Genomic DNA, 14,969 nt, shown 5'->3' with positions numbered 1-14,969 from the left:
GTACATAGGGTGTGCGCGTTTTTTAGGTCGCTGATTTTGACTAATTAAATACTACTCCCTCTGTCTCAAAATATAAAAACGTTTTTAACATTGCACTAGTGTCAAAAACGTTTTTATATTATGGGACCGAGGGAGTATATGTTATATGCCACCAAAACTATATGTTTAGAAACTTTGCTTGAATATGAATATAATGATGTGCTTTTTATGCCAGCATACGGATGGTACATGATACGAGTACATATTTAGAAACTTTGTTTGAATACGAATGCTATATGATACATGTACCCGGCACACCTGACCGACTGAGTTTGATGAAAAAATATCAACATTTAAAGTACCAAATACTATCTCCGTAACAAAATGTAAGACCTTTTTATGGCCTATATGCAGAATAAATTTTTTGGTCAAACAGATCTATTTTTTTGAACTGTGGTCAAACAGACTTGGGATAGAAGCAATATGTAAAGGGAGTATCTGAAAAGGAGGGAGTGCTCCAAATTCTTGATAAGACTGCATTCTGGCGACTGCACAAAACGAAATCCAAAACCAAACACAAGAAGCTCCGACTGAATAAACGCCAGAGGCGGCGGCACCAGGAAAGCGAAGCCCTCTCCCTCTACAGTCTCTCCACGCGGGGCACAGATCACCACTCGCCGCCGCCGCACATCCACACCGGCGGATATGGAGCGCGCCGGTGCCGGCGCCGCGCCGGGGGTCCCTGCGGCAGGGGAGGGCGCGGCGGCGGCGGCGGCAGCGGCAGCGCCGACTCCGGTGGCAGGGGCAGGGGTGGTGAAGGGGAGGTCTTGCAAGGGCTGCCTCTTCTACTCTTCGGTGCTCAGGTCCAAAGGGCGCGGCCCCGTCTGCGTCGGCGTCACCCGCGGCATCCCCCAAGGTCGAAAATCGCGCCCGCACCACCCTCGCCCTCTCCTCTTCTCTTACCCTCGATTGCCTGCTGCTTTGCTTTAGGATCTCTAGTGGGCTAGGGTTCCCCTGTTCCTAGTTAAGCCATTAGTCATGTAATCTGTGCCCCCTGAGCTTTCGCTGGGCTCCCTGTTCTGCGCAAGATTTCGTTTTTTTGCGGTGATGCACACACGCACCAACCATGGGGATGCATAGGGATTACGGCTCCTGTGTTGTTTGCAAACAGGGATACCCATTCCCACACACCAGGAAGGAAGCACCTTGATTGCAACTCATGTCTTCAGGAGAATTCGACAAAATTGCAATGTTCACATCATAGGTTTATCTGGAAACTAAGCTGTATTGTCGCACCGGGTTTCCCCATTCCGTTAGTTGCTTAACAGAGGCAAACAAAGTTCGCAACCGTACAATGGGAAAACATGGAAAGGGAGACATGCTCGGCATGCCTGAGGAAAACCCACTGCCCGCCCCTCCTCCCAGAAGAAGACAATTGGACGAACACAAATCCTAGCACCATCCTGACAAACATTCAAAGTTATTACATCCCATACTGACGCATAACATTGGTGCCACAAAAGAATTCTACCAATCAATCTAGTAGGCTATCGATCATACAGATCCCAGGAAGCTTGCTGTAAAATTATTCTCTACTACTGCCATTGACTGTTAGTACCTGGACCTGTGGGAAGGATAAGCGCCTGGGTTTGTTTGTTGACTCTTCAGAGCAGGACAAGAAAGTCACTGCATTTATGTCCTTACGTATCAGATTCTGGATTTTCTGTTGAGTTTATACGTGCCTGATGTTCTGGGAACCACACAAGGACAATTGAGTGCATGGGATTAGGTCTCCATTATGTGACTGCAAAGATGACTAGGAGCAGATACTTTATTCAGTTTCATTGAAACATAGTATTAGGTCAGGGCATCGATTCCATTTATATCCAGAATGTTGTTGATCAACCTAGGTTCACCAATAAACTCTTGTATTTTATTAGTACTCTGTACCGATGATCAGTTGAATATGCTAAATCAGTAAAAAAAAATATGATCCATTCTATAACTTTGAGATTATCTCTCATGACAATCTCTGCAGAACAGCAGAAGTACCGCTTCATATCATGAATGTTTGTACACTGGATTTATCGTCTCACCAGTCACCATAGCAGTAATAATAGCTGACTTAATATCCTGACTTGTTTTTATCTGATTTTTGTAATTCTTAACTGTTGGGTTGACTTGTTTTATCCTATCTTGGTTTTTGTTGAACTTGCTACGGATACCAGTTCCTGATCGTATGGTTGGAGAAATTGAGCTGGGAGCTATCCAAGAAGGACGCAACCTTTCCAACTTCAAATATGCATGTGCTGGATATTCCATATACCTAGATGACAAGGATAGCTCTACAGTGAAGGGAGAGAAGCATGCAGAGCTCCCTATCTGTGTCGGAGTTGAGGTATTTCTTCTTCTTCTTAAGCATTTATTGCTCTGCAATTATGCTTAACATGTCAGCTCACACATAAGCAGTATGTCAGTGTGACTTAATGTGCATGGGAATTATGCTGTCTGTTTATGGTTTATACTGTATAGGTCGTCTTAGTATAGCAGGCATAGTCTATGACAGTTTATTTTTTTTATAAAAGAAGCAATTTAGCGTGCAAGCCTAGTTCTGTATTATGTATATGGAAAAAATGTCTGGCGTGTTCATGGTAATCCATATTACCTTTTATTTGTTTACAATGATGAATTGATGCCACTTCCCTTCTTTTCTCAATCACAGTAGGATTGAATGCTGGCATGCCATAACAGTAAACATATATTATTGATCTTTTCCCTAATATGTTTATTATTATTACTGAAACTGCTTGGCCAGTATCTTACTGTAAGTGTATGTCAAAGGATAAATTATTATGTGTAAGCAAGAAGTGCTTTTCTTTTTTGCTTTTTCTGCAGCTATTGACAGACAGAGCTCCAACTAAACAAGCTCCAGCTCACATGACTAAACAAGCTCCAGCTCACATGAAAAAAGAAGGTAAGGAAAATATTTATTTTATTGCCTGAGAAGTATGTAACTGTATAAAATAATACTACAATAGCAACTGCAAAGCCTACCACGCTATGCTAGATCACTGCCAGAGGTGCTTAGCATGTCACACTTTTCTTCAGTAGCCCCTGTACTGCAGATTCTCTGTAGAATGTAATGAACGGTCTCACCTGTTACTTATAGCCTCCCTGTTAATGAAAATGAGTGGATATGCTAATGTTGCATCATTGGTTATTGCATGATTCAAAGCTGCCAAATCTTATGCGTAAAGTTAATTTTACCACAGTAGACAGACAATACAGAAAATGTTCCCTAAAACAGAATATCAGAAAAGGTACTTTAATTAACTCCGCGGTGATTGGAGGAACTGGATCCTGAAGTAGTCTGCATTCTGAGTCGAACAATCTTGGAGCTCGTCTATATCTCAGTGTGCCTGAAACTAAACTTATTTTACCTTGGTTAATAAGACTTGCTCTTCATGAGAAACATGTGATGATTAACATTGGATCTAGAAAATTTCACTCATCTTGATAACATCGCAGCTACTCAAGCACATGGACACAAACCTGCGCTGACACAAGCCGATTTCATAACCAAGTATGTTGCTCTTTTGGTTTAAACTCTAATTGAGTCCATGGATTTGCATCGAATTTTAACAAACGGCGAATTTTCAACTGAACCTGCAGATTTCAGAGGAATGCTGGACTTGTGGCCAGCGGTGTGGTTAGGAACATGAATAAAGTTGGGACTTACGTCAAAGACACGGTGGATGACATCCTGTACCCGTACCGCAAGCGTCCCAAGTAAAACCTAGCATTTGTTCTCTCAAGTCCTGGAGTAGAATAGAGAAAAACGTGGGGGCATGTAATCTATTACTTCCGGCGTAGGAGTAGCCTCGCTTGGTTTCTGAGGCTCTGGCTGGGATTTCACCGTTTGCCAGCTCATGCCTAACGCTAACGGGCTGTTGTATGCCTGTTTCGATTCGTATCATGTTTCTTTGGTAGAGCCTCTCCGCTCCCCAACTTGCAATGCGGTCTTCATTCTGCTGGTTCCTCCAGCAAAGTGTAGGATGCAATGTAACAAAACTATAAAAGAGCTCATCTTTTGCATATTTGAGGCTATCCTTTGGAGAATAATAAAGTAATAATTGGCCGCCATTTTGGCTTCCTTTGCTGGATTTATTTGGATTCATGGCAGTGTCTTGGTATTACTAAAGAAATCTTATTTTCAGTAGTCAGAAAAACTGTCATGCCGGCTGTTCATTTGATTGGGCTGAAACTGTCTTTTCCTTTTCATTTATTTATATATGCTGAAGCATCCAAATGGCGCAATCGCCTCTTATACCTCTTCATATCCTCAATAATTATTTACTACATTCGTGTGAGCCATTCGTAGAGCTCATCAATTTTGGGTACAAGTATACATAAGTTAAACCACAACAATATCTGCGTGTGTGTAGCAGAATGGACAATGTAGATCAGATCATCTCCGGTCAGTGGAGACTTCAGCTCCGCTGCAGTGTCGCCGCGGCCCCGGGCTTCTCCCAGACGGCGTAGTCGTTGCCGTGTGCCGAGGTCACGAACCCTGCCGGGATCACCGCCCCGACGTCGTACCTGGACCCGATCTTCACCACCACCTTGCCGTCGATCTCGGCGACGTAGGCGTCCCCTTCGTGCATGAGGATCTTGAGTGCACTCGTCGCCGTGATGCCGTTGCGCTTCCTGATCGCCACCAGCGCCGCGATCTCGTCCTTGAACCCCCAGGTGAAGAAATGGTCGTAGAACTACAAATCATCGAGACAAACAGTTGAAGAAATGTGTGCAAGAGTGACAGTTGAGTGAGAGTGAACTCTGGAGCTGGCTCATCTGCTTACGATGCATGGGATGCCGGGGTGGGTGAGGATGTACGCGTAGCCCTGCATGACCTTGTCGGAGGGGAATGGCCACATGGCCTGCGTGGAGCCCGTGTCGTGGTTGTCGACGAAGGTGACGGCCTTGGCCGGCCACCACCCCATCACGCCGGGGGCCTTCCCCTGTGGGTCGATCAGCCGCCACAGCTCGCCCTCCACCGCGGCGTTCAGAATCCCTTTGGTCGTGAAGTCGAACACCATGCCGGCCGAGGCCGCGCCGCCCACCTTGTCCACCCAGTTCACCAGATTCTGCCGGTGCGCGTCCTGGTCGTAGTTAGGCTTGCCGTCGCCGCCGCTGGCCATGTTGTCCCACACCTCGGCCACGGCGAGGCTCGGGGACGTGCCATCGATGTAGACCTTGGCCATCTCCGGCGAGTAGCCCCTGGCGAAGTCGAGGCGCCACGCGTCGAAGCCGAGGTCGCTCTTGAGCCAGAGGAGCCACTCCTTGAGCTCCCGCTGGACGCGGTCGTTGAGATGGTCGATGTCGGGCGCGGCGGCGAAGTCAGCGCCGGTGTCGAGGTTGGCTGTGCCGTCGGAGTAGGTGGTGTCGTCGCGGCAGATCATGTGGGGGCCCCAGTCGAGGCGGCCGTCGGAGGTGCCGCCCTCGAAGATGCAGTAGATGCCGCGGCTGTCCTTGTAGTCGGCGCAGCGGTGGTTGATGACGATGTCGGCGATCGCCTGCACGCCCTTGCCGTGGAGCGCGGCGATGAGCGACTTGAGCTCCGCCGCGTTGCCGTACTTGGATGCGTCGATGTCGTACAGCCGACCAGGCATGTAACCTGCACCAAGTCGATCGGTTTACTGTCTCGTCACTAGTATAAATATCTTTTGCAATCGCATTCAAACTTAGCATGTTGTCCACGCCACGCCTCTATGATTCCTTCCCTTTCTTTTTGGTTGCCTCTAGATGTTGAGACACGAATGATTTAGTGGGAAGAGGGAGGGAGAGACCGGAGGAGGAGGACCTTGGGTGGAGACGGAGTGCGAGGGAGGCGGCAGCCAGACGTGCGTGACTCCGGCGGCGGCGATGTCGTCGACCTTGCCCATCATCATGTTGTACCACCCGCCGCTCTGCTTCCACGACTCCCAGTTGAACCCCTGCAACAAGATTATGCCATGAACAAACATCCATTAAGCTCCCACAGTTAATTAAGCTCCTTAAATACATGAATCAAAAGGGAACCATGAGCATGCGTACCTGAAAGAGGACTTGATGGCCGGACGCCAACCCGGCGAGAAGCAGCAGCAGCAGCAGAGAGAAGCAGCACAGGTGGTTGCCGTTATTCCGCATCGCGTACGCTACGCTAGTGTCGATCTCACAGCACAGGTCACTCTTCTTCTCCGGTTGACTGAGTGATTGGCTGACTGGCTGATCGACTGATGGCTAAGAAGTGTACCGCGGCTTCGTATTTATAGGCAGTCGATGCCATGCTCAAAGTATTTAACGCGAGCTATACGTACGTAGCCGTGGAGTGTTGCTTGGAGGCACTGCATGGATACCAGACTCCGTTACGAGAAAAGGTGCAGCCGATGACGGTCAAGTCAATCCGGGCTGGCACAAATTCCATGCGAAAAGATAGCACCATCCAAGTTGGGATCGAAACCCAGCGTTGCCCTTACCTTTTAGGATAACTGATTTTCCAACGGGAAATATAAGCATGGGCGCGAAGAAAGATGGGGAGGAAATTAATTGAACATAGTGCAAAAAAATTCATGTTTCCACGGCAGGAAACTCGGTGCAAAATGTATCTGTACGACTGCACACCGCCTGCCGTCCAATGGACTTGCTTGCAGAACAGATCTGAGACTGATACTGTTGTTAATGTGGTACAGCAACATAAATATCGCATCAGAGGACACTCCTATTTGGGCTGAGGAGCCAACGGTGGAGAACGACGCCGTAGATGAATGATGTGCAGATATATCGAAGGTTTTTGGTGTGTGTACACGACGACGCATCGGAGGAAGCTAGCCGTGCCGTCAGTGTCGCGTGACTTGGATGGAGATGGAGGGCGAATGTGACAGAGACAGTACGAGCCGTAGCACAGCACACGATCGAGTAAGAATTGCTTAAGGCCGTACATTATCGTCAGCAAAACACGAGAGGTTGTTTACACCAACGTCCTGCTGTCGGATTATTACATGGACACCGCATCTGTCCGCGGAACAGCGGAAATCAGTCCGCGCACACTGATGCGGGAGCCGGCCATTCAATTACAGCCGCATACATTTCAAAGCGAATTTCAATAAATTAGGCAAATTACATGCAAATCGGGCGATTTTCATCTAAACCGGACGAAAATATTTACAATTCGAACATATTTCAACTAAACTATAGCGGACTATACTAGGCTATTCTAACTAGTCTACCGCCACCCGCGGCGGAGCCCCATTTCCACGACATATCTACCCCATGATCGACAGCAAGTTGCGGACCGCCATGAGACCTGGAGGGATATGCTTTGGGAAGGAGGAGAGTAAACTCCGCTTCGGTGAGGCATGAATCACAGTTAGTTTATGGGGCGGGAGAAGACGGTCACCGTGGACTACGCCCCGCAAAGCGGGCAAGTCACCGCCCATGTAGGCTAGCAAGACTGTGGTGGTGGCCTTCATGGGACCAAAGCGGCGACGGCCTCCCATGGTCTACTATTTCTCGCTATCGGCAGCGGCGGCAGGCGTGGTCGGCGTGGAGTTGGCAACGTCGTCTTCGGTGCCTCCGTCAAATTCCTTCGCCGCCACATCAACCTCCGTGAACATGGCTTCTTTCTCCGCCTGCCGGACGCGTTGTTGCCATCGCTCACGACGGATTTGCCGGAAGATGGCATTGGCCAACCTGGACAGGCGAGGACGTCCTGGCAATGGTGGTGACGGTGGCGCCGGCTCCGGAGAGCTTGCTGGCAAGCCAGCCTGCATCCGGCTGGCTCGCTAGGCCACCTAGCCGACTGCACCGCTAGAGAGCTTCTTCTTCTGCTTGTTGGAGAGGCCATCCCACTGGGCTTTGCAGCCGGATGGCATGGCGGAGCCCGGCGACTGACCACGTTTAAATAGCGGCCGGATGTGAGGCGCCAACCCGAGAGGTGTTTAATATCGGTGTTTAATATCGGCCACCACAGAGACGAATGTGTACGCTCGAGGCACCGGAGTAGGTTCCTCAACACACGCGCTGGTTTAATGGAGGTAGGCGGACAGACGAATGCCGGTTTAATGCGAAGAGAAGGCATGTGCAGTGGGCGTGCGGTGGGCTGGCGTGCCGCTTCAATGCCGGCTCGAGTGATCGCGTCCACTCTAGGCCGGCATGAATGCGGTGCTGGCTCTGGTGGGAAATGGCGCGGGCGAGGGAGAGGATTTTAGGGTGGACCAGGATTGTCGAACGCATGCATGGCAGCGGTCCGGACTCCCACAAAGGGCCCCAGCCCCCACCCCTGGTTTGCTTTTGGATTGCAAAAAGAAGAGGAACGTTCGAAACGCTTCACGGACGGATACAGACCCTCGTTGAATGACAAAATACGTTTGAACCATACTGTCCGGATGAAAGGTGAAGATGTCCTAAGTACTGCAAGTATTTTTCATCCTGACAGGTGATTAGTTGCCTGCATGTTCTTGAGTTAATGCAGTCTATAGACATGCCTCCAGAGATACCAAGACGGCAAAGGCAGTGGCCAAGTGGAGCTCGAAATCTACATGCATATATTGCCGGTATTTGCAGTTGTAAGATCAACCTTGGCGACTGAACAGAGGTGCCAAAAGTATGTTGGCCCGATAAACATTGATGGTGTGGATAGGAAAGTGAAGCATGGGGTTTGGATAAGGCTACACCCACGGAGTATAGAGTATGTTTCGTGTCTAGAAGCCACAGTACCAAAAAAATGTTAAGAAATCTGATGTCAGTGTTTTAAGCATGACAAAATGAACTTTTTTTATTACAAACTGTTGTAGCGAGGATGACAATTTTCTTTAACAAGCATGGCAAGTCTTGGCAAAAAACTAAACATAACAAGGATTTCCATGCTTGATAAATAAAATTGCCATCCTCGCGGAAACATAATTTGCCATCTCGGATGTGCTAAAAACTCTGGCATTTAATTTGTAGTGAAATCTAAAAATAATGTGATAGCCAAATTTTGTTCTTTGTTTCGATTGTTGTCAAAACTTTGACATGAACATACAAACTTGTTGTTTCATTTTTGCCAACATTTGTCAAATCATTTTTTCTTTGGAAAAGAGGGCAAGACCCCTTTTGCCAAATCATGGACACGCAAAACATTGATCCAAGTTTCGGTTAGCCACATATTCGGCGATGGGAATTTCTACTCGAGCCAAACACACTGTTATAATCATTTTGGTGTAGCTCAACAATACATGATGGTGCCACTAACATTTTTTAAAAAGTTTCATATACATGTAATATAAAAAGTGTTAAGGAATTGTGCAAAAATATTCATGTATTTTTTAAAAAGTTTTCATGCATTTAGAAAATGTATGTCTAATTTTGAAAAGGCATTCATGTGTTTTCTAAAAACACCCATATAGTTTTAAAAACTGTTGATTCATATAAAATGCTCATGTACTTTTCAATAATATATAAAAATATAATAATATAAAATTTAAAAATAAAAAGAATAAGAAAATGAAAAAAACAAAATAGTACTCCCTCTGTAAAGAAATATAAGAGCGTTTAGATCACTACGGAGGGAGCAAGAAATAGGGAAAAAGAATGGGTAGGTACCTCAATGGCTCTCTCCCACCCCCACCCCGGCGATCTCCACCACCTTCGGCGATCTGCTCCTCTAGCCACCAAATTCTAGTTTCTCACCAATAGATCTCTTCGGCGTCTTGGGACCACACGCCCATACCCATCTCCCATGGGTTCCACTGATGGATCTACCCTTGGCTTGGACTTCTCCAAGGGTTTGGTTTTTGCAGATAAGGTTTTTCGATCTACTGGTTTCTCGGTGCACCCCATGGATGACACGGGTTTCTTTACCATGGTGGTCTCTTTTGGACGTCATGACTTTCGCCTAAGTGAGGATTCAGTGGCGGCGGCGCTTGGTATTCTTGATCAAGGATAAGGTATTTGGTTTTCAAGTGTCTCGCAAGGCAGTAGCTATGATTATTCTCAGTCTTAGATCCTTTTCATGTTATCGTTTGAAATGTTACTTTCATCTTTGGGGTAATGGTGGCCCAAATTGGGGTCGTGAGTTTAAGCTTTGGAAATTGGAATGTGATGCTGAATGGATCATTGTAAGCCCCTCAAAAAGACGTGTTGCCCTTGGTTTGTTGGATATGCACTCCAAGCCATCAAAGTCTTCGGTAAGATCTACTCGTTCTATTGGCAAGAAGCTATCATTTGCAATCTTCCAAAACTATCCGGCTTGTCGTGGTTATCGTTATCCGGCCACCCAGAACTGCATTCAAACTGCCAAAGACGCGGGTTATTCGATCCCTAGGCATGAGAGGGTAGTCATTCATCCCACGCCGCCGGCTGATCTCCGGTGGATGTCGGCGAGGCCATCGATATCGTTTGGTACGGTTCAAGATCTGATTGTACCGGCTGATCGGGCGTCGTCTTCCTCGGGCGGGAATCTCGGTTCTTTGAATGTGGACGTGCCAGCCCATGTTGGGCCTTCAGTTGTACGTGCCACGGACCGGGTCGAGCCGATGAACCCTATTGGGCCTCTTGATTTGTTGTCTTCTCAGCAAGCCCAGGATAATTTTGATAATTTGGTATCTGAAATGGTTGAGGAAATTCATATGTGTCAAAAGTGCTTAAGAAAGGGTCATTTTGCCTCAGCATGCACATCCAAGCTTTGGTGTAATTCTTGCTTGCGGGTCGGGCATATCAAAAAAGATTGTAGCCAGTTTGCACAGATTTTGGGTTTGGTTTGGCAACCAAAACCCGGTAACGTTGCAACTTTCGAGGATCGCTCGGCTCACAGCGGGAATATCTCTCTGACACAACTTTTACCAAACTTGGACCTCCCTTGCACTTCCACATTTACTCCTTTGACTAGTTCCATCATCCCTGGTCCCAAGACACCATCAACTGCGCTGCCTGCAACGCCACCACCACTGGAGTGCTCATCGTCTGCGGAGAGCCCTGTGTGCTCTACTCCGATGGCTAACTTCCACCTTGATCCGATGCTATATGTGCCAGCTGGCCATCACATCATCGATGGCGGGGAAGCTCGTGTGCCTCGGACCTTTGTGACGCCACATACCCCGATTGTGCGTCGCCATGAAGAGTTCATGCTTGCTGAGGTAATGCCTATTCCTCCACCTGACCAGATTGGTGCTGCTAGAGAAGAAGTGGTTCAATGGGTTCAAGCACATGCGGATTTTGTGAGGCATGCGAAGCCATGGATCTGTTCTGTTGGTATTTTTGAACTTAGAGATGCTGCGGTCCGGTTCTCGCTATTCTAGCTGCCACCCCAACATCTTGGCAATGATCGCTTTGTTTGTTTCATGAAGCATGATGAGGGAGAGGCTTTTTGTGGTGCTCAGGGTTTTCGTCAGGGTTTGGTCATGTTCTTGGGTATCCCTCTTGATCTTCGCAACATTGAATGCATCAGGGCTGCTGTGAACACTTTTGGCAAATTTCACCACTGGAATAGTGAGGACCCATATTTGGTTCGATCTTTGGTTTTTGCCTCCTTTCCGGAGGATATTCTTGTGCCGAGGGATGGTGTGTTCATGGATTTTGCTGCTTGGGGAGGGGCTTGAGTGTCATGGACAGCGCCACTATATATTCTTGGTGCCAACTTTGCTGAGCAAATGTCTCGGGATGAGGACTGGATGCCCATCAATGGCAATCCTCATCCAGTTCCTGGTGTGCCCTTCCCAGAGATGCCCCCTTTTATATTGCCACCATATCCTGCCATGGGTTTGCATGATGTACCACCTCCCCTCCAGAACCTGCACATAACAAAGTGGAAGCTGACAATTGGGGCAACTAGAATGAGCCTGATGATTAGCCCGCAGTCCAAGACCAGGAATCAATGGTGGTGGATCTCTCTGCTCAGCCTGGTTCTGAAACCCAGGAACATGTGCCCACAGCTCCAGTTATTCCCATTGACGAGGATCAATCTGAAAATCAAGATGCTCCTACGCTAGATGTGCAGGCAGAGTGGAAGCCGACAATTGGGCAATCATAGTATACCAGCCTCCTGTGATCAACTTACCAGCTATGGAGATAACAACCGTTGTTGTACCTTTTGGGCCACCTTTGCCTCCTGAGATGGTTTGGAGGAGGTCTTTTGAAAATTTATTGGATGCACCTACTGTCTTTCAAGTACCAAAGCCCCTACTGTTTCAGCTTGTATCTCATGTGATTTTACCCAAGAGGAATTGGGACTTAGCTTTCAGAAAGGATAATCTTCCTCTGCTGACATGGAAGGAGTAGGAACCTGCAAGGCCTGTTGCTAGAGCTCTTTTTTCTGAGGATGTTGAGAAGGAAGCAACTGTTGAGGCTGTCTCCACTCCTATTGTGAGCAAGAAAGCAAGGAAGCCCCCAAGACTTTGCCGCCAACTCCTCTTGTGGAAACTTCTATTAGAAGATGCACTAGAAGCTCAGTTTAGCGTGATTGGTTTAAGCCCACCTTCCAGGAGCTAGCCCTACAACCCAAGAGAAAAAAGCCCAAGGCCAAGCCTCTCACTGCTGAGATGCCAGATGACCCTGCACATGCAGATATTCCTCCAGCAACTCCAGTCAGTCGTCTGCAGGCAATAGGGAAGGAGCTAGAAATTGATGCAAATCTTCTAACAGTGGATGCACTTATGGTGGATCCTCTCAATGCTGGAAACACTACCTCTAATGAATAGTGTGGTCATGTCCTGTTGGGTCTGGCAAGCCCCTAAATGTGCTTTTTATCTTCCCTGCATATGGCCTTTATGTTATGGAAAACTATCATGTAATAATGTTGGGTCAGACTTATCTGTGGTTTTTGGTCATATGACATTGTGTGTCATGTGGTTTGTGGACTTTATAATGATCTTTTTATATGAGTAATTCTTGTAGAATCTGGAATGTTCTGTGTTGGAATGCCAGGGGCTTAAATTCTAAGACTAGGCAGAGGGTTGTTAGACTGAAAATTGATGAAAGCCAATATGTTATAGCTTGCTTACAAGAAACTAAATGCATCTCCTTTGATTCTAGAACAATTAAAAGTTTCTGCCCCAAGAGGTTTGATTGTTTTGCCTACTCCCCTTCTTTGGGTGCTTCTGGTGGAATACTTGTGGTTTGGAATTATTTCTCTGTTTTTGTTGAGACTTTATTAGAAGTTCAATAATTTGTTGTGGTGATTGAGTTTGTTTCCAGGCAGAATAATGAAAAATGGACACTGGTTGTTGTGTATGGGCCTTTCCAGGGTGAAGCCAGAGACAATTTTGTCAATTGGCTCTATAATTTGCATATTCACGTGGAAGAAAATTGGCTACTGTTAGGGGATTTTGATTTTATAAGGTCCCTGGATAATAGAAACTTACCTGGTGGTGATTTGAATGATATGTTCATCTTCAATGAGATAATTGGGCACTTGGACCTTTTGGAGTTACCCATAAAAGGTAGATCTTTTACCTGGTCAAACATGCAAGATACACCTCTTCTTGAGCAACTAGACTGGTTTTTCACATCTGTGACTGGATATCTGACTATCCTATGACTGAGGTGCTACCTCTAGCTAGAACTGCATCAGACCATGTCCCATTTGTAGTTACCATTAAAGCTTCCATCCCAAAATCAAATCTCTTTAGGTTTGAGAATTATTGGTTAGAGTTGGAGGGTTTCATGGACTGTGTGGAGTTATCTTGGCAAAAACCCTCCTCGAAGGGCCACATTACTGCTAGGATTGCAGATAAGTTTAAGTCTTTGAGAATGAGCCTAAATAGGTGGAAAATGAATGTTTCAAAATTCAAAACCTTGGTTTCTAAATGCAATCATGTAATTCTGCTTTTGGATGAGCTTGAAGAGTGTAGGCCTCTGTTCATACAGGAGTTTAATTTCAGAAGAATTGTTAAGGCACATGTGGAAAAATTGCTTCATCTCCAATTCCTTTATTGGAAGAAAAGGTGTACTATTAGGTACATTAAAGTGGGGGAGAAAATACAGAGTTTTTTCATGCCATGGCCACTAAAAGGCACATGAGGAATTCCATTGCAAGTCTGGAATTATCTGATGGTACAGTGATAACTGAACACTCTCAAATGGAGGGAGTGATTTTGAATTGTTTTAAAAATAGAATGGGTACTTCAAGAGGAATTGTGATGGGATTTGACCTCTCTGCTCTTATCACTCCTGTGGTGGGCCTTGATGTTCTCACCAAGCCCTTTGAGAAGGAAGAAATGGACAATGTTGTGAAGCACATGCCAGTGGATAAAGCTCCAGGAAATGATGGTTTCAATGGTCTGTTATTCAAGAAGTGCTGGCATATAATTTCCAAAGATTTTTATGAGTTGGCCCAGGATTTTTATGATGGTTCTACTATGCTGGAAAATATTAATGGCTCATACATCACTCTTGTGCCTAAAAAACTTTCACCTGAGGAAGTGGGAGACTTCAGACCTATCTCCTTAACTGGGATGGGCCTGAAGTTTCTTTCAAAAATGGAAGCCAACAGGTTCCAAGATGTGATTATGTAATGTGTCCACGATACTGGTACATCGAGGTGCTATACAAATGGTTTTTAACCCCTTTCCGTGACGGCATGCTGAACCGTCACCTAGTGAGTAACTGCGATAGAGGGGTCCTTCCCACACTTCCCAGAAACCGTCAGGGATATGCCCTTCTAGCACACACGCTCGGCAAAATGAGGTCGTGTGCGACCGGCGAGCGATCAAATACGGTTATACGTATAGTGGTGCTAAAAATACAATTATACAGGCGAAATCGTTTCTGGTCGTAAGTACATCCCACACAGTCAGTCCCCACTAAACGTTTCCGTACGTATATACATCCCACACAGACACAGTCGCTCCAAGGAAAATGTTTCCGTTCGTAGGTACATCACACATAGTTTTCCCCGTTAAATTGTTTGTGATAGTGTTGCCATTGCACACGATATTAACAATTTTATCATTTGCGTTATTGAATGCATCACACAT

General features: G+C 46.5%; 2 protein-coding genes across 2 annotated transcripts; one reads left to right on the top strand and one right to left on the bottom strand.

The window, feature by feature from the left end:
- Positions 1–539: 539 nt before the first annotated feature.
- LOC119338236 lies at positions 540–4,146 on the top strand. The gene is made up of 5 exons (XM_037610536.1): positions 540–895; positions 2,208–2,377; positions 2,875–2,953; positions 3,508–3,562; positions 3,652–4,146. Exons 1-5 carry the CDS (start codon positions 685–687, stop codon positions 3,770–3,772), a joined length of 636 nt encoding a protein of 211 aa, XP_037466433.1. The 5' UTR covers positions 540–684; the 3' UTR covers positions 3,773–4,146.
- Positions 4,147–4,275: 129 nt separating this feature from the next.
- LOC119337973 (alpha-amylase type A isozyme) lies at positions 4,276–6,278 on the bottom strand. The gene is made up of 4 exons (XM_037610261.1): positions 6,073–6,278; positions 5,840–5,972; positions 4,839–5,653; positions 4,276–4,748 (listed from the first exon to the last, which is right to left on the bottom strand). Exons 1-4 carry the CDS (start codon positions 6,163–6,165, stop codon positions 4,470–4,472), a joined length of 1,320 nt encoding a protein of 439 aa, XP_037466158.1. The 5' UTR covers positions 6,166–6,278; the 3' UTR covers positions 4,276–4,469.
- Between the last annotated feature and the right edge of the window lie 8,691 nt (positions 6,279–14,969).

Source organism: Triticum dicoccoides, chromosome 7B (genome assembly GCF_002162155.2).
Source record: "Triticum dicoccoides isolate Atlit2015 ecotype Zavitan chromosome 7B, WEW_v2.0, whole genome shotgun sequence".
NCBI lineage: Eukaryota > Viridiplantae > Streptophyta > Magnoliopsida > Poales > Poaceae > Triticum > Triticum dicoccoides.
This window is presented reverse-complemented; position numbering and strand designations above follow the sequence as displayed.